Genomic DNA, 27,149 nt, shown 5'->3' on the forward strand with positions numbered 1-27,149 from the left:
GGGGGGGGGGGGGCGGGGGAACGCCAGCACGGCTGATTGACGACAGTAATGACCAATCACAAAACAGGCTGGCTGTCCGTCTCCCAAACGCACCAGTCAGAGGGAAAGGATGTCCCTAGCGACGCCTGACTAAAAACAACCAATGTGAACGGTGGGCCAAAAGTAGCTGAGCAATTCTTAAATTAACTTAAGAAAGTAAGCAAAGACGGAAAGAAACAAGTATATATGAAAGTAAGGTAAGAAAGATGGGTAAATGGAAACAAGGATGCTATGAAAGGAAGGATTGTCAGGAGGAAGGATAGAAAGTATTGAGGAGGGATGGAAGGAAAAGAACAAGAATGTATGAATAGAGCAGAGCACCTTTATTTAAATCAATCAAGCATCAAGAAAAATGATGAAGGAAGGATAAGATGAAGTAGGAGACGTCTCATACTATTATAATTATTATACATATTTTGCATAATACAAATAAAAGACCCAAAGTTCACAAGTGTCGCACCACTTTAATGCTTGACTCAAACATCCAGCCGCCTCCATCGGAACCCGCAAAATGAGAAACGTGTCAAGTGGTGCGTGGGTTGTAATATGGCAGAGCTCTGATGAAAGCATCCAGTCGTGTGCTGAAGAGATCACTGTCCAACGTGTTACCCAGGACACACGTCGGGTTCTTGACTATGTTCTCCACGTACAGCTGAAACACACGCACGTGGGCGCACACGTCATTCACGTGGAGGTGTTGGAGCGGATTTGTGTGGCGCGTTTACTGACATTGCTATAGATGTGCAGCAGCGCATCTCGGGCATTGCTCACGGACAGATCGGTGTTCATGACAAACTTGAGTCCACTGGGCGTTTCATAGTAGTGAAGACGATAGCGGCTGGTCTGAAAGGACTGGAAGCCCTCCTTCCTGAAAAGGGGCTAAGGAACATGAGCGTGACGCAGACAATCCGACTGACAGACAGAAGGGCCATGCTGTAACATTCATGTCCAGGTTGTTCATTTTTTGAGCTGGAACTTTACCCCTAGGACAAATACCTTGAGAAATTAAATGGGTGACAAACGGACTGACAGACTGACCATGTAGTCCAAAGGATACGAGTCCAAAGGAGACATTTTACTGACGAAGGAGCGGATAGAAAACAGCATGCCGTACATCAGCTTGTACTCCTGCAGGCAAGACAGTCACTTTACTTTTTTAACTCCATCTTAAAAACAGGATTTGATTTGTCAAACTCTCGCTCTCTCAACTTTTCCCCACTGGAATGATTAGAAATGCCATGAATTCATTCTACCCCCAAGATTGGGACCATCTCTTAGTACCGTATTTTCCGCACCATGAGGCGCTTCGGGTTGAAAGATACGGACTCAATTCTGGGGGCTTTTCTGTACTTAATCCACACATAGGACCGACCGCATTATAGGGCGCATGCATGCCATGACTTACAGTAAAAAAAAAAAAAAAAGCACGGGAGCAAGACGGTGCGGAAAATACGGTACTATAGAAAAACCATCGTGTTAGCAATTAAATAGATTGCAAATAATTGAATTACATGCTTTTTTGCTTCAGGTCAATGAACATTGTAGTATTTCTTATGGTGTGCACGCTTTGCCCACCAGGGGGCAGTATAATACATACAAATAATCCATAATACAAGCTGCTGTACTTTATTTTTGGCAGCACATAAAGAAAATATCCCTGTATGTTCTGTCTGCATGTAATGGAATGCATGGAATATGTTCAAACTTAGTTTACAGTTTACAACCGCCACGATATTGCTGATTTTATAATTTAGAAAAAGTCGTACATTGGACAACTCGTAAGATCAAAACAAATAGTTGTTGCACTCTACCTCCTCCTTTGAGATACCAGCTTGCTTTTTTCGGTTCCATTCGTTGTAATATAGGCACTTTCCATTTCGGTCGAATATGTACAGGTTATGGACTGTCATCTGAAAAACACACCGCAAAATAACGATGAGTAGAACACCATTCTATCAAATGTTCATTTCGAATACATTGTCTATGGTGCTTTCACTTTTCAGGGGTGTGTAGGTAAACTGCAGCCGAGCAAGCAAATGTTTTTTCTTTGTTTTTTTTTTATGTGGGAGAAGAAGCCCCCAAACAAGCACAGGGTTAACATGCAAGATGCAATTCCAACCTACCACCCGAGTACACTCGAAATCTAGTGATTTAAACGGCCAATTCCCCCATTAGTGCGGCCTCGTCGTGGCAGTAATGTTAGAATACAATGGCTTGAAATGTAACAGTGAAACTAAGTGATCAAAAGAAAACCAGGGCGAACATTCAAGAAATGTAATCTGTATTTACCCTGTTTTCATGTTTCGCGTAGGACCTCAAATGCAGAGGGACCTGTTCATATGCCTGATTCGAATATTGGCTTCTTATTCGTGATTAAAAAAATAATATACTTTGAAAAAGCGAAGTTTAATCACCTAAACTATCCAATGAATCATATGTATGTGCAAAGTTGGGAAACTAAGATACATAAATTATTTTACATGAGTGGTGGACGTAGGCGACGTCAACGGGCAACTATACCGGGGTCCTGTTCGAGGCAAAACGATGTTGCCTTTGCGAAGTAAACAATTCTAAGCCAAAACGACCGTCAGAAAGTCACTGTTGGGTTTTACCCCATCACTGCGGGAGGATATGAAACAAAAAAAATGCTTAGTGAGACTCTATTTCAGTCACGTTGGTACGAACGTCGGAGTTGTCGCTCTACTAGTGTCCAGCAGGTGGCGGCAGATCATTGTCGACCAAAACAGCGTTCACGGGCGGCCTGGTGACGTCATTGACCCGTTTATGAACCTAACAAGACAGCTTGAAAAACTAACCGAGTTGCAGGGGCAACCGAAAGATTCTGGGTGCGAATCCAACCTTTGCATTAAATGAATTGAAGACTCTAAATTGCCCATGTGTGTCGATGCTTGCCTGTCAATAGTATGTGGCCTGTGATTGAGTAGTGGTGATCAGTCACAGATGTACACAAAGAAAACTGTAATTGGCTCCAAATGACTTGAGGACAAGCAACAAAAAATGGATGGTTGGAAGGCTTAAGCAAAATTCACCCATGTGTATCAAGAGTTTGGATAATAGAGGCTGTTTTTTCGACACTAATCTGCTTAAAGTTGTTTATCACTTGAGGTAAAAATGTACCCCTTTAAGGAAAAACGGTATAGAAATCTGATTGATGGCCTGAGCAAAACTGACCCATGGTTTAGCTCATGTGTCAAGAAATATTTTGAGAGGTTAAAATCGCAATGAATGCACCAGAAAGACTCTCAAAACAGGAGAAACCAAATCATGTGTCCTCCATTCAAGGTCATCATGGATTGTGAGCTAGTCTGGCTTTACCGGCGTCAGACGCCACAGCTGTAACCACATATGATGGGGAGAGGGGGTAAGGATTAGGATGATCAAATCAAAAAGTGGGCAAGTGTCCACGTGTGACATCTGTACACAGGCCCAACTATTTTGGCTTTTTTTATTATTAATCAGGATATGCGAACCGTGATAGGTCGGATTAGTGCAAAGGCTTGGTATAAAATCATGCGAACCCGCGGGTGGACAAAGGTGGACGGACGGACAACCAGGTAGTGAAATGTACTAGTTTGTCACTTGCGTTTGCATCGTTAGTTACAGCATTGTCCGCTCATGTTGTTTTCTAGCATTTATATAATGTCGGTCGATGGTTGCTAGCGACGTGACGAAAGAGTCCAGTAGAAGTCAGGTATGCGCTAACGAAGCTAACTTCAGAAACTAACATTACGTGAAAGTTAGCATCAAAGCTAAGTTTAGAAGCTAACCTTGATAGTTAACATTAGAGGTCAAGTTAGAAGGTAGTTTCGGAATCTAACATTGAATGGTAACATTAGAGCAACGTAACACTGAGGAAGCGAACATTAAGGCTAACTTTCAAAGGAACAAAGATTTGGAATGTAAATTTCAAAGGAACTTTGGAAGTTACATTCCAACTCTGAAAGCTAACTGCAGAAACTAATTTTGAAGCTCATTTCAGTCACCAATATTAGCGGTAATGTTAGCGCTCCTTTTCCAGCCATGTTTGCAGGCCGGGCCCCAGCCACGGTGGGAAAAGGCGCCAAGTTTTCTGTGGAAGAGCTGTATGGTTTCACTAAGAAGCCCAAGGTTGCCAGAGGACATTGTGGCAAAGCGGACAAAGCAGACAGCAGGAAGGATGTGAAGGAGAAAGAAGAATCGATGCTGGCGTCTCACATTCTGGAGGCGGCCAAGAAGGTGATGGAGAGGCGGCGGCTGGAACTCTACATGAGGGAGTGTGACGTCACCATGGAGGACAGCGCCATGCCCTACAGGTGAATGAACATACCCACAGCACCTCCACTTTGGTCTGTTGGCTGTCATGGCCACAAATAATTTTTATCAAATATTCCCCTGAAATGATGAACTAAAGAATTCTTTGCTTCTTTTCTGAGATTCACTTAATTTCTCCCAATGGCAAAGACACAATGTTAACAATGTTTGGTCTTTTTCCAGATATCTTGGAAAAACTGGACTCAGAGTGTCCTGTTTGGGACTCGGTGAATACACACACACAGACACACACACGCACACACATACACTGACATCTATGCTTATTTCTCTTCACAGGAACGTGGGTCACGTTTGGCTCTCAGATCTCAGATGAGGTGTGAGTGCGAGCATTTCTTGCCATCACCTCACAAACGTTCTCCTTGAACGTGTGTGTGCGTGTGTGTGTGCGTAGATGGCAGACAGTCTAATGACGTTGGCATACGACAATGGCATCAACTTGTTTGACACGGCTGAGATCTACGCCTCTGGCAGGTACATTACACACCAGGTGTGTGTGTGTGTCTGGGATGGAATCATGCAACCATGTGTGTATTCCAGGGCTGAGACAACTTTGGGAAACATACTGGAGAAGAAAAGCTGGAGGTATAGTGAGCATAATTATGAAGAAATGACTCACGTGTCCTCCTTGTTGTTGATGCTGTGATTGTTGTTGTTGTTGAACAGGCGGTCCAGCTATGTGGTGACCACAAAAATCTACTGGGGAGGACAGTGAGTATGATAGACGGCCCCACACAGCCACTAGACAAACTCAGATGTTGACATTTTGCAGAGCCGAGACGGAGCGGGGGCTGTCGCGGAAACACATCATTGAAGGTAGAAGCACACGCACACACCTAAGAGACAAACACAACCTTTGAAGAATTGAAAGCGACACAGCAGAAGTTAAATATGGCTGTGCGCGTGTTTGTGTGTGTTTAAGGACTGCGCGGTTCTCTGGCCAGGCTGAAGCTGGACTATGTCGACATCGTCTTTGCCAACAGAAACGACGTCAACTCGCCCATGGAGGGTTCGGTAGCGCACTTGACGGCTAATGCTATGATGCTAACATTAGCACACTAAGACAGATCTATGTCTACGCAGAGGTGGTGCGAGCTATGACATTTGTGATCAACCAGGGCATGGCCATGTACTGGGGCACCTCCCGCTGGAATGCGATGGAGATCATGGTAAACTCCATCTGGACCTTGAAACCTTTGTGTGCTACAAGGAGGTCTCGCGTGTGTGCGGTCTTACAGGAAGCGTACTCCATCGCCCGACAGTTTAATCTAATTCCTCCGGTGTGTGAGCAGGCCGAGTATCACTACTTCCAGCGAGACAAAGTGGAACTACACTTGCCAGAACTCTACCACAAGATTGGTATCAAAACACACACGCCTACGGAGACCCACACGCACCCAGCTAATGTGACGTATTTTAGGAGTCGGGGCCATGACTTGGTCACCTTTAGCCTGCGGAATGCTCACAGGAAAATACAACGGTGGCATTCCTCAACGCTCTAGAGCGGCCATGAAGGTGCGCATACAAAACAACCACCATCACGATGATTTATCAGTCTTATCGTCTCAAACAGGCGTCTGTTGCCATGGTGAGCATTCGAGCACATGCATGTGCAGGGTCACGGGTGGCTCAAAGAGCGTCTCTGCAGTGACGAGGGTAAGCAGCAGTTGAGTAAAGTCAAGGAGCTCTACCTGCTGGCGGACAGGCTCGAGTGCACCCCCGCTCAGCTTGCAATCGGTACAAGCACACATGGAGAGGCACACGCAAATAAACAGCACGTAAGTGCGACGTAGTAAAAGTCCAACTTTGTGTGTGACAGCCTGGTGTCTGCGCAGTGACGGCGTCAGTTCGGTTCTACTGGGCGTCTCCAACACAGAGCAGCTGATGGAGAATCTCAGCTCCATCCAGGTAACCCGCGGTCAAAACAAGCAAGCAATCAGACGCTGGCTGCATCACCGAGGGCCAAGTAATCACACTCGGAGCGATTCCCTGTCTTACAGGTCATGTCCCTGCTGACTCCAGCCCTCATCGCAGAGATGGACGAGTTGCTAGGCAACAAGCCCCGGAAGCCCAAAAAGGAGGCAAAGATCTAAGAAGCAGTGTTTAAAGCAGTGCTTCTCAATTATTTTCTGTTACGCACCCCCCCTAGCAAGAAGAAAACTATTCGCGCCCCCCCCTCCCCACCGTGACTATCCTAACTTGTCTTGTAAGTCGTAAAATGTTGCACTGTCGCAAACGTCACAGAAGTAACAATGAGAGCGCCACTGCCCCCTGCTGTGAAGATGCGCAATTACACTTTATTCTAGTACTGCCAAAAAAAAGCCTGTTCCCCAGGGTCACACGCGCCCCCCCAGGTATAGCACCGCGCCCCCCAAGGGGGGCACGCCCCACTATTTGAGAAGCACTGGTTTAAAGTGACCCCGATGTCAATTAACATTTCCCATTTGACAAATAAAATAAATTAGTTTATGTTATTGTCGAATGAACTTTTGTACAAACTTCCCAGACAGTACACAGGGGACTCACACACACGAACGCGGGTACCTTTTGTAAGTTCTACGTATGTTCGTTGTTACACTTACTCCAACTATCCGCAAGATGGGAGCATTGCATTGCATCTTCTATTTAGAACTTGCCACTTAAGAGTTTTATTTTTACCAACGGTACCTCTTAAATTATGTTACAATGAAATAATAAACATCGTGTTTTCTAGGCTTCACGAACCGGTCGAATTAGGGTTTTGCTCGAACATGAACTAGCAGCCCCCCTCGCGTTCTCAACCGATGAGCGTCGACATGGAACGTTAACAACTCACTTTACAAACGAAAAAAAAAAATCCCAAACAGCTTAAAACTAAATATTTGAATTTAACTTCTGTGGCTGTTTCTGCCAATATCACCGAGCTTCGATTCGAACTAAACGTTCACGTGTTTTTTTTTCGTTGACGTCAGTGAACAGTTCTTATTTCCGAGCTACATTGAAGGTAACAGCATGTTCGGAGATATTATGGTAAGGCTACTGATTGGTCCGCTGCCCGAACAAGCGTTCGGAAGCATTCGGCTACAACTGCTGATTGGCCCGTCGCATCATGTGACCCGCCGTGCCTCTTCAGTGTCACCTTGGCCCCGGCTGCTGCAGGTGACTGTCCGGCCCACAGGCAGGTACAAAGACAGGAAGGGAGTCGGGAATCGGAGCGGGCCAACCATGACGTCTCCGAAGAGCAAGACGTCTCCGAAGGCCATCAAGTTCCTCTTCGGAGGCTTGGCCGGGTAAGCTGCACCGCTTGCTGACCAGATTAGCCTGCTAACAGCTAGCAACCGGGCTCTTTAGCCAGCTAGCAGCCTCCAGTCCCAGTTTATCGATTACCTTCGAACTCTCCGTGTCTGACTGATAGTTTTTTCAACCCAAACCCATCTTTATGGGCAATAAAGAACTACCTGTACATTAGTTACTTTATCTGCATGAAGCCTCAATAATGTTGAAACAAGAACAAGTCCAGCTATTGTTTGTGTTTGTGCTTGTGTGTGCCTGTCCCTGCGTGCGTGCGTGCGTGCGTGCATGTATGTCTGTGTGGTAAATAGGATGGGCGCTACAGTGTTCGTGCAGCCCTTGGACCTGGTGAAGAACCGCATGCAGCTGAGTGGTCAGGGCACCAAGGCTCGAGAATATAAAACCAGCTTCCACGCACTCGCCTCCATCTTGAAGAATGAGGGCATCGGTGGCATCTACACTGGGTAGGCCGCCATGACCTTTCGCCCTCCTGTCTAGTGGCTTAATGCCCACTGCATGTGTGTCCGTCTCAGTCTGTCTGCAGGTTTGCTACGCCAAGCCACCTACACCACCACCCGACTTGGCATCTATACCATCTTGTTCGAGAAGATGACGTCGGCCGATGGTCGCCCGCCAAACTTCTTCCTCAAGGTGTCCTCCCTCTTCTCCCACCAAATAAAGCTACTCTTATATAATAACCTGTGCGCCTCCTGCAGGCGCTGATCGGGATGACAGCTGGCGCAACAGGGGCGTTTGTGGGCACGCCGGCCGAAGTGGCTCTCATCCGGATGACGGCCGACGGGCGGTGAGGGTCACGCTATCATACCACCGCCACTACTACATCGACGATGTCATCATATGTCGCTAGTTTTTCATATGGGACCACTACATCATTGACGCGTGACTAAATCATACTTCCCGACTCCGTCATTCACATGTCACAGCAACACGGGGGATGGAGTGTGATTGCGCAATTGTGGCATTCTCTCAAATGACATCATGCGTGCAGACTTCCCGCTGACCAGCGACGAGGCTACACCAACGTGTTTAACGCCCTGGCTCGGATCATGCGCGAAGAGGGCGTCACTACGCTGTGGAGGGTGAGCGCCTCCATGCTTGCAACATTTGTCTTCGTGTTCTGGCTCACGAGAGTCATTTTTTTTTTTTTTTTTAAAGGGGTGCATTCCCACCATGGCCCGGGCGGTGGTGGTCAACGCCGCCCAGCTGGCATCTTACTCACAGACCAAACAGGCGCTGCTAGACTCGGGTAAACTCACAAGCGTGCACACAAACTCACACTCGTCCCACCTTGTGTTCACTCACTTGCCTCTTGTGCCTTTTAGGCTACTTTGGTGATGACATCCTGTGTCATTTCTGCGCCAGTATGATCAGCGGCCTGGTCACCACGGCGGCGTCCATGCCTGTCGACATAGTGAAGACAAGGTGAGGGAGACCCCCGGTGGTCGCTGGACTGAGCCGCGCCTCTCACTGCCTCCCTGATTGTCTTTTATAGGATTCAGAATATGAGGATGATTGATGGCAAACCCGAGTACAAAAACGGACTGGTAAGATGATCGATCACCATTAAACATTCAAAAACTTTCCCAAATGGTGAAACAAACCCAGGTGTGAGCTCTGGTGTGCTCTGACCTGTAGGAGGTGCTGGTGCGCGTGGTGGGCAAGGAGGGCTTCTTCTCATTGTGGAAAGGCTTCACGCCGTACTACGCTCGCCTCGGACCGCACACCGTGCTCACCTTCATCTTCCTGGAGCAGATGAACCGCCTGTACAAGACCCACGTGCTAGACCGCTAGCACACATGGACAGAGACGGACGCACACACACGCGCGCGCACACACACTCACAAGTGTTATAATTGTATTCTTTTTGTAAAAAGAAAGGAACAAATGAGGATTTAGGTCATGGATTAGAGCTTTCTGTCACTTGCAAGAGTGACCATGGTCACAGATGCTGAATATGATAAGCAGGGCCCCATTAAAAACTTTGGGACAGTTGGTTGGACTTGGTTGGTGTCGCAAACACAGAACCATACACACATAGAGAGAGACAGGGACGCACAAAAACAGATACTTTGAAACTTCCAGACGGACAAAGAAACAGACAACAAACCAAGGGAACACAAACATGAAGACACGCACTAATACAAACAGAGGCACATACACACAGAGGGGGAAAACAAAAGTTGGGCTTCACACAGACACACACAAATACAATGCGTATTTGGACATACAAGGAGACAGATAGAAAAAAACGGACAACATCCAAGACATGCAGAGAAACGCATTGTCACACAAACATGGAGACACAGAGTAAAATAAACTCACAAACACACATTTACAGAGATACACAAAGACAAACAAAATGCGAGAGACAATGCCCCCACACACAAGAATGGAGACGGGCACACAGACAGTAAAGAGGTCATGTGACACTGAATACATGATGACAGCACTCAAAGCGACTACAACTGTTACACAACAGTGCCGCCGATGTAGCGTAGCCGTCCAAAGTCATGAACGTCTGTTCTGGACTGGGCTCTAATCTGCATTGCCACACTCTGGACTGGACAACCAGTCGCAACACACATCAAGACAAACAAAACGGTTGAGCACGCATCCAGGAAGGTCACAGCCCGGATTCAAACTCAGGGCCGGACAATTGCGAGGCAGACGTGCCTGCCACTTGGGCGTCAAGCCGAGCAGTCCTTAAGATTATTTCTATTTCTGCTCCCCGCCGCTAAAGGTGAATGGAAAGGTTAAAGTGTGTGTGTGGCTGTGTGACTGACCTTTGCTTGAAGGCTGAGCGTTTCACATTTCTCCTTTAAATGAACTCTGACCTTCTCTTGCGCTGCGCCAGGGACCGTCAAACTGTTACACACGCACACACTGTAAAATGTCACTTTTTGTAACAGCAATGGAACAAATGTTGATTTAGTGAATGTGTGACTTAACATCCCTGCCCCAGCTAAGTAACCGTGGTTACAACTGATGACGACGATCAATTCAAGCAAGCTGGCATCATGTGACCATCGTGACCCATTGCCACACAATCGCACAGGCTTGCACATACACACATGTTCACTAACACTGACACACACGCGCGCACACACACACCTTAGTCTTTCTGTCACACGTTATGTAGTGTCACACACCATATAGTCAAAGACATACACGGAGATGTCAGCTACAAAAATTTCCACATGCTCCCTTGGCCTCAGGCTGGGCCCGCCCCCCCAACCGGCGAGGTCCATAAAGGGCCTCTTGCTGACCCCCTTGTGGGACACTTCCTCGTGGCCGTGGGACACTTCCTCTCCGCTCGGACAAAGCACCCGCACCAGCAGCCCCCCCACAGAAGACAGCTGAGGTAGGCCCCCCCCATGCCTCCACGTCTCTTCCACTTGTGCTTTTCTTTTGTCATTTGTAAGCGACCTTCAGCACAAGGTCAAAGTTGAGGCAAACAGGAAGTAAGGACAAGGTCCAGAAGGATGAGCAAACTTTGGAGCTAAAGGCCCACATTTGACTTCGAAAACAAAGAGGTCACTCCTAGATTAGAGTAAAAAATACATAGTGACTTGAAAAAAACAATTCATGCTGTTGTATTGTTGCTAACTAATCAAATCATATTTAACTAAAAAATTATTTAATAAGGGTAAAAACATGCAAATTGACAAAATTGCTTTGTACATGTCAAATTATTTATTGTTTAGTAGTTTATCAACAATAAGGGAAAAACTGCTCCGTGAATGTAAGAAAAATATTGAAAGACATTTCACTATCATAGAATAGCTTGCCAACTATTTCCTGCAAAAGCTAGGAAGTTAGCAAAGTGCCAAATGCTTAGCTCACTGAAATGATTAGAGAAGGTCACGGTATTTATAGCGCAAATATTTCTGTAGAGTATTGCCCCCCAACCCCCCACCCCCCTCAAAACAGGGGGAACGGGGATGTTTCAGTGATACATGCACTATTTCTCATCCACAGACAAGATGTCCATCACAAAGATCCACGCTCGGGAGATTCTCGACTCCAGAGGGAACCCCACAGTGGAAGTGGACCTGTGGACCGCCAAGGGTGAGGGCCTAGCCTAGCCTAGCTAAGCGTAGGCGAGCATAGCGGTCACAAAGGCTCAAGCGTCTGTTCTCCCCAGGTCACTTCAGAGCAGCGGTGCCCAGCGGCGCCTCCACTGGCGTCCACGAGGCCCTGGAGCTGCGAGATGGCGACAAGAGTCGCTACCTGGGCAAAGGTATGCCTCCGTTGGCGCCCTTCCCCACATGGTTGCGACATTCATTTTTTGTTTTTTTAGGGACCTTGAAGGCCGTGGAGCATGTCAACAAGGACATCGCCCCCCAGCTTATTGCAAAGGTTGGGATACAACTGACCCTACTTGAGTTTTTCAAGAGCTGTAAATTAGAATGATTGACATTCTAGTTAGCATCAATAGTTTTTTTTCAATAGTTGCATAAAGTACAATATTAGTGTGCTATTCTTCTTTATTAAAAAATGGGGGGGGGGCTGGAACCGATTAATAGCATTTCCATTCATTTCAATGGGGAAAGATGATTTGAGATACAAGGGTTCTGATTTACGAGCATGGTCAGGGAAATAATCAAACTCGTATCTCAAGGCACCGCTGTTTAGTGCAGATTCCCAGTTTACAATTCGTGTGTAATAAGAAAGTAGTACCTGTTTAGAGTTAAGGCGCTAAGCGGATGCCTGCTCCATTCATTACAGAAGTTCAGCGTTGTTGATCAGGAGAAGATCGACAACTTCATGTTGGAGTTGGACGGCACAGAGAACAAATGTGAGTCCGTCCATCTGTCCGTTTGTGTGTCTCGGGCTTCTTGGTCTGCGTCTGACCTGTCCATCGCCCGACTGTCTCCGCAGCTAAGTTTGGCGCCAACGCCATCTTGGGCGTGTCACTGGCCGTCTGCAAGGCGGGTGCCGCCGAGAAGGGGGTCCCTCTCTACCGCCACATCGCCGACCTGGCCGGACACAAGGACGTCATTCTTCCCGTTCCCGTCAGTAGTAGAATGCACGAGTGCATCATAGTTGTTCAACTAGTGTGCGCAAATGTCAGTCAGTAGTGGGAAGTCATCTTATGGGATGTGCGTGTCGCCGGCAGGCATTCAACGTGATCAACGGGGGCAGTCACGCCGGGAACAAGCTGGCCATGCAGGAGTTCATGATCCTGCCGGTGGGCGCCGCCAACTTCCACGAGGCCATGAGGATCGGTGCCGAGGTAAGCCTGCCTCGGCATAGCTGGTTTTTTTTTAGGTGGCTTGACCCCAACGTTTTAGTCACCCGTCATCTGTCCTGCAGGTCTACCACAACCTGAAGAACGTCATCAAGGCCAAGTACGGCAAGGACGCCACCAACGTGGGTGATGAGGGAGGCTTTGCGCCCAACATCCTGGAGAACAACGAAGGTGAGACGCCAGCGCTACGTCATCATCAATGCACGCAATGTTTTTTTTGCTGGGATGCGTCAATACATCGGCCATTTTGAATGTGTCAGATATGCACTTAAACTTAATAATGCACGTTAACTCACTTAATTTCACGCACTTCAGTCTCTCTCACTTGGGCACACTTAACAGTATCCCCCTCTGATCTCTGTGCTCGTGACATGTCGATGACTTCATCATCACGGGTCGCAGCTCTGGAGCTGTTGAAGACGGCCATCGAGAAGGCCGGCTACCCGGACAAGATCATCATCGGTATGGACGTGGCGGCGTCCGAGTTCTTCCGCGCCGGAAAGTACGACCTGGACTTTAAGTCGCCCGACGACCCCTCCAGACATATCAGTGGCGAGAAGCTCGGCGACTTGTACCGCAGCTTCGTTAAGAACTACCCCGGTGGGCTACAAAAAAAAAACAGTGAGGTGGCTAACAGCTAGGCGGCTAACCCTTGCCTTTTCTCACCAGTCCAGTCCATCGAGGACCCGTTTGACCAGGACGACTGGGAGCAGTGGGCCAAGTTCACGTCCTCCGTGGACATCCAGGTGATTGCGGCTGTCTGGCATCACACACCCACAAACACGTCCACCTGCGCGCTCGAGCTAAGACAGCAACCCATCAGATCGTAGGCGACGACCTGACGGTGACCAATCCCAAGAGGATCCAACAAGCGGTGGACAAGAAGGCCTGCAACTGCCTGCTGCTCAAAGTCAACCAGATCGGCTCTGTCATCGAGTCCATTCGCGCGTAAGACGCTGGCTTACTTGTCTGTCTGCCTGTGTATGTGTGTGTGTGTGTCTGGCCTCACCTTTGAGTGTGTGTACGCCAGGTGCAAGCTGGCTCAGAGCAGCGGCTGGGGCGTGATGGTCAGCCATCGTTCCGGAGAGACCGAGGATACTTTCATTTCCGACTTGGTGGTCGGACTCTGCACTGGACAGGTCACACACAAAATTTGCAAAAAGCATCAAGATGGACTACAAAAGGCTTCATATGTAACAACCTGTATGTGCATGTGCTGCAGATCAAAACCGGCGCCCCCTGCAGGTCTGAGCGTCTGGCCAAATACAATCAGCTGATGAGGTAAGCACTTCCTGGTTTCCGTTCTAGTTTACTCCGTTCCACCCACCCGCCTCCTCATTGCTGTGTGCCCCCCTCCCCAGGATCGAGGAGGAGCTGGGAGACAAGGCCAAGTTCGCCGGGAAGGACTTCCGTCACCCCAAAGTCAACTGAGGCCCCGGCCACTGTTTTCTACAGAAGACAAAACAGCAATAACAACAATAAAAACAATGAAAAACCAAAATGTAACAGCACCAAGTCAATAACACACACACACGCCTCCGTGACGTCAACGTGGAAGTTTGGGTGAAGCCTGCCGGTTGCTTGGCGATGAGCAGCGGCCATGTGACAAGACATCATCAAAGACAAAACCATTGCCATCAATGTCCATGTCCAAGTGTGTGTGTGTGTGTGTGTGTGGAGAGAGAGAGAGAGAGAGAGAGAGAGAGAGAGAGAGAGAATGAGAGAATGAGAGAGAGAGAGAATGAGAGAGAGAGAATGAGAGAGAGAGAGAATGAGAGAGAGAGAATGAGCGAGAGAGAGAGAGAGAGAATGAGCGAGAGAGAGAGAGAGAATGAGCGAGAGAGAGAGAGAGAATGAGCGAGAGAGAGAGAGAGAATGAGCGAGAGAGAGAGAGAGAATGAGCGAGAGAGAGAGAGAGAGAGAGAGAGAGAGAGAGAGAGAGAGAGAGAGCGAGAGAGCGAGAGCGAGAGAGCGAGAGAGCGAGAGAGCGAGAGCGAGAGAGCGAGAGAGCGAGAGAGCGAGAGCGAGAGCGAGAGCGAGAGCGAGAGCGAGAGCGAGTGAGAGAGCGAGAGAGAGAGCGAGAGCGAGAGAGAGAATGAGGGTGGGAAACAGAGGGGAGAGATAAAGACGGGAAAGAGAGAGAATGAGAGATAAGGACAAAAAATCCTTTTTGTTGTTACAGAATTATTGCAAATTTGATCATAAAAAATCAACGATTTACTTTTTTTCTCATTTTAGCATTGAATAGTGTTTGGTTTCGGCTTCAATCTCACCAGACAAAACTGCATCACGAGGTATTGTGTGTAGATTTTAGGGGAATAAGGAGGCTCTAGCGTGTGCGTGTGTGCGTGGCAACTCTACTATATACGTATTGCTAACACACACAATAGCACATCAATCACAAGGTAAAAAGGCCCATCAGTGTGAGTGTGTGTAATGACGTCAATCTGCTGAAAGGGGTCCAAGACAAAAAAGGAGGCGGGGTGGTTCGTTAGCCGCACCTTTGGGTCGGCACTATGTGAACGTCCGGCGTGCTGCTCCCCCCCCCTCCTGAGCCCCTCCCGCAGAAAATATTTCACCGGGACTATCCGGTCGCCGCGGTGACACTTTACGAGGGGGCGGGACGCAAAGTCCAGGGGTCACCGTGTGGATAAAAGTGATGATGAAGAAGAACGCGGACCTGTTGGTAACCAACGATTTTTCCCACAAGAACCTAGATGGAGGTGACACCTGCAAGTGAAATGTCCTGGGGTGTGAATCAGAACGCGCTTCGAAAGGCCGACAACGGATGAATCTATTTGCGAACGGTCCAGGGTGTGCCCCGCCCCTTGGAAAAGAAGATGGATGAATGTAATCATGTCCAGGTGACTTCCCATCAAAGCCTAAATCCTTCTTCAACACTCCCCATCACCACTTGCAGACTTTCAGATTGTGAGTGTGCGTGAGAGAGAGATTTAGTCACCACGGCGACCCTAGCGCCAGGCATGCGTGACATCACGCCGCCCAATCTCTATAAAAGGCCGGCCGGGACCTCGATCCTCAGACGCGTCCCGGCTGGGAGTTACGTTTTTTATTTTTACTCAGAGAGGATTTTCCATTGATTAGTCATTGACAACCGACTCGAGATTGGTCGGGATTTGGGGACGCGTATCGAAACGAAAACGAGTGTCAGCTTCTGGCCAATCACAGTGCAGCGTTACTGACCTGAATATGGATGCTTCAGCCGTTTCCTTTCTCTCCTTCCTGGTCCTTATCTTCATCTTCACCGCCGAGTCCAGGCCGGCACCTCAGAAGCAGGATGTCAAGGTCGGTCCGGTCCGGGTTCACATCGTCTTCCATCACCTACTCATAAAGAGTTTTAATCTTCATGTCATGACTTCATCTTTCAACTATTATGTGGAAAATGATCACTTACAAAGAAATTAATCAATTCATCCAAACTGCATGACAGGCCATGACCGCACTGTTTGGATCGAGGCTCTCTTCTCTCCTCATGGCTACTCCGCTCCCATTCGAGGGCTCTGCACAAGGCCCGGTGGTCCCCCCAAAACAGGAGGAGGCTGTGGGTGCACGCTTACTCGTCGACGTCCTGCGGCGGCACGCCAAGATCAGGCGACGCGGTGGGAAGTGGACGTCGCTTGGAGGACGAGGATGCTTCGGTTTGAAGATGGATCGTATCGGCGCAGTTAGTGGACTGGGATGCTGAACTCTGACATGCTACCTCTGACCCCTGGCAAAAGCTGCTAGAAGACTGTCTGTGTAACAAGACAAGCATGTGTTAAACATGTATATTTGTTGACAAGTTGTTGTTCCGTGACAACATTCCATTTACAAGTGTGTATGTGTACCTGTATTAAAGAAGAGAGTTAATTTGTTCATTTAATTTATCACCAGTTTGTATACACTAGCTTTTGCAAATTATCTTACACACACACACACACACCCTTGACACATCCTCATATGGTCTCAAATATTGTGTGAACAGAAAATCGCGCGCTATAGATTTTTCTATGCGTTCTAATTCATTAACTGTGATGATTCCCAAAAATATTCCACCAATTGCGAAACCTTAACCATCAATTTATAAAAACTAAGCTGGTCGGGGTTATCAAGACAACCCACCAGGTGGCGGTGTAAACACCTAAAACGCGTTACTGCCGCGAAGAAGCCTTACTACGTCACGTGACGGGCTGGCATCAGTCTGGCTATTGCTAACAGTTAGCATCGGACGCGAGGGGCAGCGGCTCTTTTATCGGCACCAATCCGCGTCGTCGCCCTCCCGTCCCGGTCTCACCCGCAACCATGTCGGCGGTGCAACGAATGAAGGTGGCGAACGAGCGGCACAGCAAAACCATCACGCAGCGTGGACACGTCCAAAAAACCTCGGTTGGTACCCACAGCTAAGCTACACAGCTAACTGGGCTAACTGTCTTTTCATCTCGGTGCTGAAAACGTCATTTACGGTAAGGACTTGCGTCTGCTCCGAATTGACCGCGTGACTTTTTCCTCTTGCAGCGACCGGTTAATGAAGAAAAGTCACCTGTAGGTCCGTGGCTTCTGGCGCTTTTCGTCTTTGTGGTTTGTGGATCAGGTGAGTTCGATTACTCATCACTTAGTCTTCCACTATAACGCGTGTTGTCGTTTCGTGTGTTGCAGCCATCTTCCAGATCATCCAGAGTATCAGACAGGGCATGTGATGAGCTGTTCCCCGTCCCATGTTGACACATACACACTGTTCTCGTTTAGTCATTGTTTAGTTTTTTCTCATTGTTGATCAAACTGTTTTTTTACACGTACACTCAAAGCATGTGAACCACACATCTCACGATGCTTTGCTTGATTGATGTTCAAAGCGTGTGTGAATTAAAGGTGATATTTTCTCTACACGTCTCCTTTGTTGATGGCATCATGCAAAACAAGCCAGACTGCGGCCTCTAAATCACAGTTCAGTTCATTAAGACTCACTTGCAGTCATAAATAACAATATTTCAAAAGTCCCGTGTATTATGTATGGATACATGCGTACCAACATGTCAATAAGAACAGAGATGGACATTTGCCACCATGCGCTCCCTGCTGGGAACTACATTCATCGGGATGTCGAGCGATGGATTCACGTGGTCAGGCCTCGTCTCTCCAGCTCCCGGTTCTGCTTCAGCTCCTTGATCCTGCGCCAACATGAGTGTCAAATCCGTGGCTTGTCATATGGTGTGTGTGTGTGTGTGTCTTTCTTACCGGTGCCTGCAGCGTCTCAGGAACCTCATGATCTTCCGTGCAGCCTGGTCCTGTTTCTTGGTCAGGAAGGTCCCCCTGGTGGACATAGAAAGCTAATAACACTGGATAGGCCCAGTTGGCTCACACATATGACGGCATTTATCCACATGTTTACTTGAGTTTGGGGGTGTGGCCTGTGCAGCCGCCGCCCGGGCCCTGTTTGAGCCTCTCGTACTCCTTGTAGCTGCGGTAGTACTGCTGGATGAGCACGGCCGCACGTCGACTCTGCTGGAAGCGCTTCTGCTCGTAGTATGAACGAAACTTAGACTGGATCAGGATGGCCGCCTGGGTCATCTTCTTGTAGAGGGCGTACTGAGGAGGCGGGGCCAAAGAAGAAAAGTGTTAGGGGGATAACCTCTTTGCTGCCTCGACGGGTGGCGCACAGTAGCATCAATCGCGTCAAGTCTTTTCTTGCAGAGGGTGGTGGTAAGGGCTTAACCGGTTTGATTCCCAAACTAGTTACACATGGGAGCAATAGAGGCCAAACTAGTTTGCTGACTAACCGGGTTTCATGTCATAGCAAGTTTCACATGGGTAGGGTTTAAGGGCTTGACCTTTCTGCCTAAACGATGGCAGAATAGCATTACGCACTAAGTCTTTTCTGTCTAAACGGCTTGTTTTATTCTTAATTGTTCAGTTTCATCGCCCAGTGTGAAATGGGCTTCTCTCACAAACACACAGACACACACATCTACATCTACTGGTCACCATATTACCTTGAGAGCTATCCATGTTAGCTAGCCAGAGAGGTACAGAGAGACAGTAGTAAAGTGTTAGTGAAGATGGAGGACACAAAATAGGACTGAGCAACATGGCCTTACTATACAAGCCTTCCCAGATTTGTCACAAACAGTAATATTATTTGAGTTAAAAAATGGAAAACCCATTTTTAAAAAAATCACACACGTACCTGTTTATATTTACGGTAGCATCTCTGAATGACGGCGGCGGCCATGTCCTGCTGCTCCTTCAACCTGCGACCCTGCACGTACGCCAACAATCACACGGGCCGTGAGCAGGGCGGCCTAGCAGGGGGGGCAGGACAAGCGAGTACCTTGTATCTCCGGAAGGCGTTCTGGATGATCCTGGCAGCCTCATAGAGCTCCCTCTGCTCGCCGTCCGTCAGCGTCAGCAGGGCGAAATCGCGCTCCATCCGACCGTTGGCCGACGCGTTCAGAAACTCGGCCCACGCCGCCGAGGAGGGCGGTCGCAGTCTCTGGAGGGCCAAAGCGCTGAGTGGCGAGGGGGGGCAGACCCGCCTACACAGACGGAGACCACGCTTGCAATGCGGACAACTCATTTTTACCTCATGGGGACTTTAAGCCCAACTTTGCGATCAAAGTCTGTGCTAAGGGGGCTTACCTGGGCAGGGACTGTGTATGGCCGTCAATCGTGTCCAGGTAGGTCGCCAGCCAGGTGTCCTGCACATCCCGCCTTTCACGGAGCAGCGACTCGGCCCCCCCAGCAAAGTCCTCGTGTTTGATTCGCTCTGGCGTGGCCTCAATGATTTGCTCCGCCAGCGTTGCCATGTCGACCTGTTGTGCATGAGGCCGCGATAAACACGCGTGTCGCCGTGGCACTAGACGGTCGTGCGTTGCGTGGCAGTACTACCACCTCCTCTTCGTCATCCTCGCCCTCATTCTCCACGTTGTCGCTGTAGCTCAGAAACTGCTCTGCCAGGGTGGGTGGCAGGCCGGGGGACGCGGGGCTCTCGCTCGTACACCCGGAGAGGGTCATAGCTGCAAGTAGCAGCGCAGTGAACAGTCAGTGAACACTCGTGAGTCTTTCTTTCTCGTCATTTGCGATATGTATTAGGATTCTGAAAGTATGTGTGCATCATAGAGTCAAAAGCTATTTAGAAAGTAGCAATTGGTATGCTTATAAATTGCAAAATGCTGACATTTACGGCTGTAGGGGACAAGTAGCTCTCTAGTGGCAAAGTACAAGAAGAACAGTGCTAAACTTAGCGCCTCCCTGACAGAGTTATGACTTCAACAGACTTCCTTGACCAAATCCTCTTTAGACCGTGCTTTGGCGCCATCTTGTGGCTTTTCAGGAGAGCACACAAACTGGGAAATGAATCGTGGGTAGAGGTGAGCGTTCACTCTGGTGTAGACTCATTAAATGTTACCTGCGTGCGGCTCCTCCACAGGCAAGGAGGACGATGAGGATGAGGAAGGGGATAAGGGAGACGAGGGCGAGGTGTCCATGGGGGCCGCCGAACACTGAGAGGGGGACGAAGGGAGGCTGCTGGAGGAGCTGAGGCCTGCAGGGTCGAGGCAGAGGCGAAAGCGTTAAGAGGCAAAGAGGGGCAGCTTTCATCGTGACAGCGCGCGTCACCTGTGTCCGGGCTGGTGGAGGCAGGCGAGGCGGCGGCTGCGTGCATGTGCAGCTCCTCCAGAGCGGCGGCCAGACCTGTGTGCCCTCGCGAGTGGGCCACGGCCAGCGGGAGGCGGCCCAGCGAGTCGGGGATGCCGAGAGCCACGGCGCTCCAGCCGTACAGGAGCTCGGCCGCTCTCCGATGGCCCAGAGCGCACGCCCACATCTGAAACCACGGCAACGCGCCGTTTTGACGGGGCGTCTGAGCCGGCAGGCGGAGAACGGAGCGAGTCGTACCAGTGGCGTGCAGGAGAAGTGGTCCACGTTGAGAGGGTCGACTTCCTGTTCCAGGTCCAAACTCTCGCTGTGCACACGCCTGCAAACCGCAAACATTTTGAAAATCATTTGATTGAATAACTGATGAAACATTATCGATGTAAAAATAGGAAGGGATTTTTACCTCCAGGTGATGAGCGTGTGTATCAGATGCGTGTAACCCTGCGCGGCGGCCAGATGGAGCAGCGTCATCCCGCGGTGACGCGGCAAGTGCAGAAGCCGCTCCTCGTCACCTCCGCTCCACCGCACCCCTCTCATCATCCTCTCGCACACGCCGATGATCCTCCTCTCGAACCACTGGGACGACTGACACACGAACGTAGTTAGACGACGACGCTGTCGCGACTGTGACTCGGGCCTGCTCACCTGCTCGCGGTCCTCGGGTGTGTGAGGAGGAGGTGGCACGGCGGCCGCCATCTGGTTGCCATGTTGTTGCCGCTGATGTTGTTGATGCTGTCGTTGCGCGACGTCGCGGGCCGCCATGGCCGCCATCCTGCGCTCCATCTGCTCAAGGCGCTCCAGGATGGACACCCTGAATTGATTGTCTGAAGGACAAGAGAAGGAAAAAAACCCTCAGCTCTCACTACAATAGAATAAAAATGATGCAATGTATGGGGAGAAATACATTTCAGTAAAACTCAAAATCTGTGTTAAAAATGAAAACCACTTCTGAAACTAACAGAAAGACTCCATTAAAAAAATCCAGAAGATATAATGAACAAAGACTGCTGGGTTTTGAAAACATATGGACACCCTTTACGGCTTATGAAACTCCACTTGGATACGAACACATGTAAACGTTGGGGCTTGCCAATTGTCGAACTTGAGTCATTTATTAACTTTGTTATTATTATAGATTATTTGTAAAATGTGGAGGATCTATATCAATAATGGATAACACACCATCCAATGAGAGCCAGTCGAGCTGTGAGCTGGGCAGCGAGCTGGCATTCCTAGCGCGGTATTCAAACAGAACCGAGGACGACACGGAGCCCCCGGACTCGACGACCTGAAGACACACCAGACCGGCCTCGTGGGCTGCGGCGAGGAAACCAAGTGATCCAGTTAGACTTGGTGTGTTTGTGTGTGTGTGCAGGCATGCGAGTGTGTGGGCGCACGTGTGTGTGTGTGTGTGTACCAGGGCAGTAGCAGCGCAGCACGCCAGGCTGGATTAGTGAAGCCGGGACTGCGCTCTGATCAAACACGCACGAGTATCGACCCGTCTGCTCGCTCCACGGTCCTGTGATCAATACTTTCACCCCACCCTACACAATGCACACACAGTAATATTAATGTTGATTTGCAAACATTTGCCGATTTTGGAAAACAATATATGTGCTTAGGCCATTTTTTTTTTCTTTTACTTAAGCAAGACCTGGGCAGAAATTAAATGAGAACTTCGACTTCTACCATTTCTTCCTCTGTGCTTCTATTTAAAGAAAGTGTGAGTACTTTTGCCACCTCTGCACAACTACATCTGGAGGTGTACAACAGCAGGTGGTGACTGCGGGTTACCTCGGGATACGACCACTCCGGTGAGAAGTCTGTGATGGAAGCGAGCGGCGAGGTAGACGGCAGCGGCTGAGGAAAGGGCAGGAAGGAGGTGGAGGGGGAAGGCTGAGGGGGCACCATGTAGCGAATCCCGGCAGAGAAGACGGCCGGCCCGGGGGCCGCCTCGACGGGGGGAGGCGGCGCCGACTCGGGATTGGTCTCCACCGTGATGAGGTCAGAGATGAGGTCCGGAAACTGGCTGTCGAAGGAGATTTCAAGCTCCTCCGCTTCCTGCTGCGTGTCCATGGGAGGGGGGTCGGCATCGGAGGGTGGGCTGTCGACCTGCTTCGCGTGAGACGCCGGGATGGATGTTTCCATGGTGATGTTTTGGGTGGTGGGGGGCGCGGGCAGGTGACGGTAAGGCTGCTCCTGTGATGCGACGCCACTTCCTGGCATTGATGATTGGCTGGGCTGCGCCACACAGACACGTTGTCATGATGATTATGCAAAATGGACTCAAATTTGTACTCAATCAAATCTTTTTTTGTTTACCCCACACAAAAAGTTTTTTGTTTTGCCTCTGACAGTGACATGTTTTGCTTTCTGTTTTGTTTGAGCCAAATGACTGAAAAGTCCAATTGGTCCTCACCTGCAGCAGGTTTGACGGATGCGCTAAGATGGGAGCGCCACGTCCCTGCTCCTTCTCCTCGTGGGTAACTCCCACCGTCTCCGCCGGTACCCCCACAGCTCCCAACTCCAGACAAAGCGGTAGGAGGGGCGGCGCCACCGAGGAGGTGGGCGACAAGAGGAAGGAGGGCGGGAGAGAGGACGCGTCCTTCCTGTCCGTCTCGCAGGAGGACGACGAGAGCGACGACGGTGGGGAGATTGACGAGGGCGGGGTGGACGTGGGGGAGAGCGCCAGAGAGGAAGGGGAGAGTGGCGATGAGGAGGAGCAGATGATGGGAGGAAGGGGCCCGCCGTACGTCTGGCCTTGCTTGGGGGAATTCAGAAAGGAGTCGGGGTCAAAAGCGGGCGGGAGGAACGGCGGGGGGAGAGAGGGTGAGGAGAAGGATAAGGGAGGGGAGGCGGAAGAGGAGGGAGTGAGGAGCAGGCCTCCTATGACGGGAGAGGGAAGGAGGGTGAGGGAGAGGGTGTGGTGCACAGGAGCGGGTAGGGAGGGGGGTGTGGGGGAGGGCGGGCAGGGCGAGGGAGGCAGGGGGGGCGAGAGAAGTAACTGGCTGGAGCGGGTGAGCGCCAGGCTCTCCTTGGGGGCATCCTCCCCACTGCCCCCGGTGATGGCGGCAGTGGTCGCCATGACGATGACGGCGTTGTGCGGCAGCGCCACGGTGGTCATTGGGGGGGATGTGACCGAGCTGTAAAAACACAGTAAAAGAACAATTTGGGATTCAGCATTCAGTTTAATTAGGATTTGAGTGTTTAATATCGTTGGGGATTCAGCATTCATTTGAATTTGAGTGTTTCATTTTCGAATTCTGTTCAATTTGCATCAAAATGGTTTACCAATTACCAGTAGAAACCACATTAGAACAAGCATGCACAACATTAATCCTGTTAGCTAACTTAAGGGCGTGCAATGCAACTCATACGGCAACATTTCATTTTAGGCTCACTTACGTGGAAGTGGGGCCGGGAGAGGAGGCGGGGCTTCCCTGAGCCTGGAGCTGGGGCAGTTTGGCGTCGCCCCCGCCGCCCCCGAGCTCCCCAGTCTCTGAGGAGAGCGGCGAGGATGACGATGGGGGCAATTTGGGAGAGATGATCCGGTGCTTTGTGCTGTTGCAGCTGTGGGGAATGTTTCCTCCTGACACACACACGCATGCATGCAGGACATTCAAGTAAATGTGCGAACAACAATTTGCCAACTCTAAACCGAGGAATGATTTGTCTAAACAGGTGTCTGCAAACTTTTGCTTTATTGATGCGATTCATGAATAAATATATTCTAATTCACAATTTTTATATGAATAAAAAAACAATCTACAACTATAACAGGACTCGATGGATGACATAAATGTCTTGCGGGTTACCCTGGCTGCCGTTGCAGAGGCACGCGTGTGTGCGCGGCTGCGGTTTGGTTCTCTGGCGCTCCAAGATGAGCTGCACCAGATCCTCGATGCTGAAATCACCGCTCCCGCTGGAGCACTTGATGCTGTGAACTAAAAGACACTTGCGCACTCACACACTGCATTGACGTGGGTGCGGATGTGTACACGCGTCTTACACATGGGCTTGAGCTGACCGAGCAAGTCGTCACGGCTCCATTTCACGCTGTCGTGGCGACTGGTCACAGCGCACAGCAGCGGACTGCATTTGCCGGAATCCTCCAAGGAGGGCACATTCAGGTAATGGACCAGCACAATGTCTGGATTCTTTTCAAATATAAAGGTCACAATAAAGAGAGGGAACGATTGCGCTGATGTGGGCGACTGTCTGTGGATTTACCTGCAGCAGCCAGTAGCAACGCCGGTGGAATGTTGGCACAATGGCGGAATGGACGTAGTTACCGTAGAGACACTGCAAGCGACATGCTCCAGTGAGACAGCGATAATAGTGAGTGAGTGTCGTCGGAGGGCCTGCTCACCTCCATGCCCTGCACCTTCAGCTTCATGTGGTCCTCTCTGGTGTCCTTCCCATCCTTGCGTTTCTTCCAACAGTAGCCATCCTTCCTGTACTTGACCTTCTTCCGGTTGTAGAGGATAATGCTGCCATTCTTTGGCCTGAAAAAGTGCATAGTGAGCAGAGGCCACCATCTTTGTGTGTGTTTGTGTGTGTGTGTATACCTGGTTTTTAGGGTGCAGGAGAGCCACTCGTCATGCTTATCGAAGCTTACCAGATAAGACGCAATCTCCTGCACACATACGCAAAGGCTTTGGCATAAAAACTACATATACTGCATTCCGGAACTTGACTTAATCACAATTATTTTGATAATAATTCAATTACAACTATTCAAACAGTCCTTTATTTATTTGGTACAAAACAAAGAGTGTTAAACATGTACAAAAAAAGAAAAAGAGTAATCTCTTTGAAACACTAAATCCCTTCGAACCAAACTCAATTTATAAAATCAGTTATTTTAAAATAAAAAGGGTGCAAATGTAGACATTTAAAAAATATGGTTTCCTTGTATAAACACAATAAATAATCATAGGATAACAGTATAAAAATTATAACAGTATAAAAAACAATATAAAGTTGCATAAATTATGCTAATTTGTAATCAAGGAGTGTAAGGATCGCGATTGTAATTGAATTTTGATTAATTGCACCGTCCTACTATTGAATTTTTATACTGTTTGAAATCATGATTAAAGCTGATTAAGTCAAGTCTCCACTGAAGGGGAGCAAACAGCCATCCCACATCCGACTAACACAGCAGTCCATCTCACAAGTCAAACATTCGTTTGTGCTTGTTAATTTGAACCTGGCACGCACTGACCTCATTAGTGTTCCATCTCAGACGCTCGTTGGGCAGACAGGAGGAGCGAGGGAGGCATTCCAGCAGCTTGTTCCTCTGTGCTTTACTCTCTGACACACACACAAAATCCATCAGAGCTTGATCTTCCCCATGTGCAGGGTTACCATAGCAACAGAGCTGACACCGACCAGAGTGACCCGTGGAAACCATCTCCTTGTTGCTCATGGCGACGAGCCCATGCAGGGTTGCTCTCACACGACGCACAGCCACCTACACTGACCCACTACACACATACAAACACGCAGGCTGAACTCACAGCGGCCAACTAGAGGAAAACACAGTTCCTTGTTGCTTAGCAACCACCGTAAAAAGGACCACTTCCTTGTGGAGGCCCGAATCAGACCGGGCACTCGCCGAACTGCTTGCTCCACTTCTGGTGTTATCTCTGCCGGCTACAAGCTGTGCCACTCCCGGAGGCTAACTTTTGCTTTGCTTGTTAAAACTATTTAAATAAGTGTTGCCGCTTACATAACACGCTCAATTAAAACAACAGGTTTTGATCCCTGACAAAGTGGTCAAGTGGGAATATTTACCTTTCGCTGTTCGGATAGCCCAGCTGTGCTAGCCATGCTAAAAGAACCGATTTGACGCCGGCGGAAAAAGCTCAGCGGGACTTTACCTCCGAGTGTGGCTGCGCTGGCTGACGCTAAAGCTGGGGACGCGTCGCAACAATTGCAGCACGACACAAACACCTCCACAAACTACTTTACCTTCCGCCTTCTGCCCGGCAGCCATCTTCCTTTCCTCTGACGTCTTTACGCCGAGACCGTAATGCCTAGTAGAGTGATTTTACCGTAATGCCGCCAGAATAGGCGTAAACGTACTGGAATTGGCCAAGGATTGCATTTGATTTGATAAGAAACCCCACACTTTAAAGTATTGCAATTTGCTAAAGCAACCATAACGCGAATATATATAGATTGCGGAGGTAGCAAATCCAGGTCGAGACCCCCCCAAAACGGCCAGTTTGGCTTTAGCCACAGATGCTTCTACTGAACCAGCAGGTAAATGATCTCCTTTAAAGGAAACATCTGCGGATAAAGCCAAACCGTGCCGGTTTTGTATTTCTTTCTGGCGTTAGATTTACCACCTTTGACCCAATGTAAAGAATTAAACAGTTTGTGCATTCAAACGGCTGTGCACGACTTGGCCACTAAGCGGCAGTACAATACAGTCATATAGAAAGACGAAGAAGTTTTGCAAGTTTACACAAGTTATCTGTACTTCTACATAATTCACATTTCACAAGTCAGAACAGATTTCAAGGCATAGGTTTTTAAAACTATGACCAGAAAAGCTTTTCTTGTGATTTTGCAGGCAAAA

At 49.1% G+C, this 27,149-nt stretch overlaps 7 protein-coding genes across 11 annotated transcripts; 5 read left to right on the forward strand and 2 right to left on the reverse strand.

Moving 5' to 3' along the window:
* Positions 1–483: 483 nt before the first annotated feature.
* Positions 484–2,414, reverse strand: trappc1 (trafficking protein particle complex subunit 1). Of its 3 annotated transcripts, none has more exons than XM_061294637.1 (5): positions 2,329–2,414; positions 1,851–1,949; positions 1,097–1,167; positions 811–907; positions 484–691 (listed from the first exon to the last, which is right to left on the reverse strand). In XM_061294637.1, the coding sequence occupies exons 2-5, from the start codon at positions 1,947–1,949 to the stop codon at positions 563–565; spliced, it is 396 nt and encodes a 131-aa protein (XP_061150621.1). In that variant the 5' UTR covers positions 2,329–2,414; the 3' UTR covers positions 484–562. The 3 variants fall into 3 exon arrangements, with proteins under 3 accessions (XP_061150621.1, XP_061150602.1, XP_061150611.1); XM_061294618.1 differs by having other exon boundaries at positions 769–907; positions 2,329–2,411; XM_061294627.1 differs by lacking the exon at positions 2,329–2,414 and adding an exon at positions 2,163–2,322 and having other exon boundaries at positions 769–907.
* Positions 2,415–3,932: 1,518 nt separating this feature from the next.
* On the forward strand, positions 3,933–6,837 carry LOC133165225 (voltage-gated potassium channel subunit beta-2-like). The gene is made up of 14 exons (XM_061294704.1): positions 3,933–4,352; positions 4,534–4,577; positions 4,648–4,685; positions 4,763–4,842; positions 4,909–4,953; positions 5,035–5,079; positions 5,141–5,184; positions 5,291–5,377; positions 5,452–5,537; positions 5,607–5,727; positions 5,789–5,883; positions 5,985–6,105; positions 6,188–6,276; positions 6,369–6,837. The coding sequence occupies exons 1-14, from the start codon at positions 4,081–4,083 to the stop codon at positions 6,459–6,461; spliced, it is 1,260 nt and encodes a 419-aa protein (XP_061150688.1). The 5' UTR covers positions 3,933–4,080; the 3' UTR covers positions 6,462–6,837.
* Positions 6,838–7,454: 617 nt separating this feature from the next.
* slc25a11 (solute carrier family 25 member 11) lies at positions 7,455–9,651 on the forward strand. The gene is made up of 9 exons (XM_061294333.1): positions 7,455–7,637; positions 7,950–8,102; positions 8,172–8,289; positions 8,355–8,443; positions 8,648–8,738; positions 8,815–8,905; positions 8,982–9,081; positions 9,152–9,203; positions 9,295–9,651. Exons 1-9 carry the CDS (start codon positions 7,573–7,575, stop codon positions 9,448–9,450), a joined length of 915 nt encoding a protein of 304 aa, XP_061150317.1. The 5' UTR covers positions 7,455–7,572; the 3' UTR covers positions 9,451–9,651.
* Positions 9,652–10,860: 1,209 nt separating this feature from the next.
* On the forward strand, positions 10,861–14,411 carry eno3 (enolase 3, (beta, muscle)). Its single transcript, XM_061294311.1, has 14 exons — positions 10,861–11,020; positions 11,638–11,727; positions 11,804–11,899; positions 11,960–12,018; positions 12,388–12,457; positions 12,541–12,674; positions 12,779–12,895; positions 12,976–13,081; positions 13,313–13,510; positions 13,580–13,656; positions 13,734–13,858; positions 13,941–14,049; positions 14,133–14,191; positions 14,272–14,411. Exons 2-14 carry the CDS (start codon positions 11,643–11,645, stop codon positions 14,339–14,341), a joined length of 1,305 nt encoding a protein of 434 aa, XP_061150295.1. The 5' UTR covers positions 10,861–11,020; positions 11,638–11,642; the 3' UTR covers positions 14,342–14,411.
* Positions 14,412–15,586: 1,175 nt separating this feature from the next.
* nppcl2 (natriuretic peptide C-like 2) lies at positions 15,587–16,793 on the forward strand. The gene is made up of 2 exons (XM_061294686.1): positions 15,587–16,216; positions 16,362–16,793. The coding sequence occupies exons 1-2, from the start codon at positions 16,121–16,123 to the stop codon at positions 16,614–16,616; spliced, it is 351 nt and encodes a 116-aa protein (XP_061150670.1). The 5' UTR covers positions 15,587–16,120; the 3' UTR covers positions 16,617–16,793.
* Positions 16,794–17,075: 282 nt separating this feature from the next.
* Positions 17,076–17,792, forward strand: zgc:85858 (uncharacterized protein LOC405879 homolog). The gene is made up of 3 exons (XM_061294699.1): positions 17,076–17,296; positions 17,426–17,501; positions 17,567–17,792. The coding sequence occupies exons 1-3, from the start codon at positions 17,213–17,215 to the stop codon at positions 17,605–17,607; spliced, it is 201 nt and encodes a 66-aa protein (XP_061150683.1). The 5' UTR covers positions 17,076–17,212; the 3' UTR covers positions 17,608–17,792.
* camta2 (calmodulin binding transcription activator 2) lies at positions 17,646–26,610 on the reverse strand. Of its 3 annotated transcripts, none has more exons than XM_061293596.1 (25): positions 26,537–26,610; positions 25,955–26,049; positions 25,788–25,876; positions 25,129–25,196; positions 24,930–25,065; positions 24,791–24,862; positions 24,570–24,717; positions 24,376–24,504; positions 23,966–24,149; positions 22,980–23,703; positions 22,355–22,801; positions 21,978–22,104; positions 21,743–21,877; positions 21,206–21,384; positions 20,964–21,145; positions 20,801–20,879; positions 20,525–20,729; positions 20,316–20,450; positions 19,799–19,923; positions 19,547–19,719; positions 19,239–19,443; positions 19,095–19,166; positions 18,300–18,496; positions 18,146–18,220; positions 17,646–18,078 (listed from the first exon to the last, which is right to left on the reverse strand). In XM_061293596.1, the coding sequence occupies exons 2-25, from the start codon at positions 25,989–25,991 to the stop codon at positions 18,024–18,026; spliced, it is 3,978 nt and encodes a 1,325-aa protein (XP_061149580.1). In that variant the 5' UTR covers positions 25,992–26,049; positions 26,537–26,610; the 3' UTR covers positions 17,646–18,023. The 3 variants fall into 3 exon arrangements, with proteins under 3 accessions (XP_061149580.1, XP_061149588.1, XP_061149597.1); XM_061293604.1 differs by lacking the exon at positions 26,537–26,610 and adding an exon at positions 26,360–26,530; XM_061293613.1 differs by lacking the exon at positions 25,955–26,049 and having other exon boundaries at positions 26,537–26,582.
* Positions 26,611–27,149: the final 539 nt, after the last annotated feature.

Source organism: Syngnathus typhle, linkage group LG1 (assembly GCF_033458585.1).
Source record: "Syngnathus typhle isolate RoL2023-S1 ecotype Sweden linkage group LG1, RoL_Styp_1.0, whole genome shotgun sequence".
In the NCBI taxonomy this organism is placed as follows: domain Eukaryota; kingdom Metazoa; phylum Chordata; class Actinopteri; order Syngnathiformes; family Syngnathidae; genus Syngnathus; species Syngnathus typhle.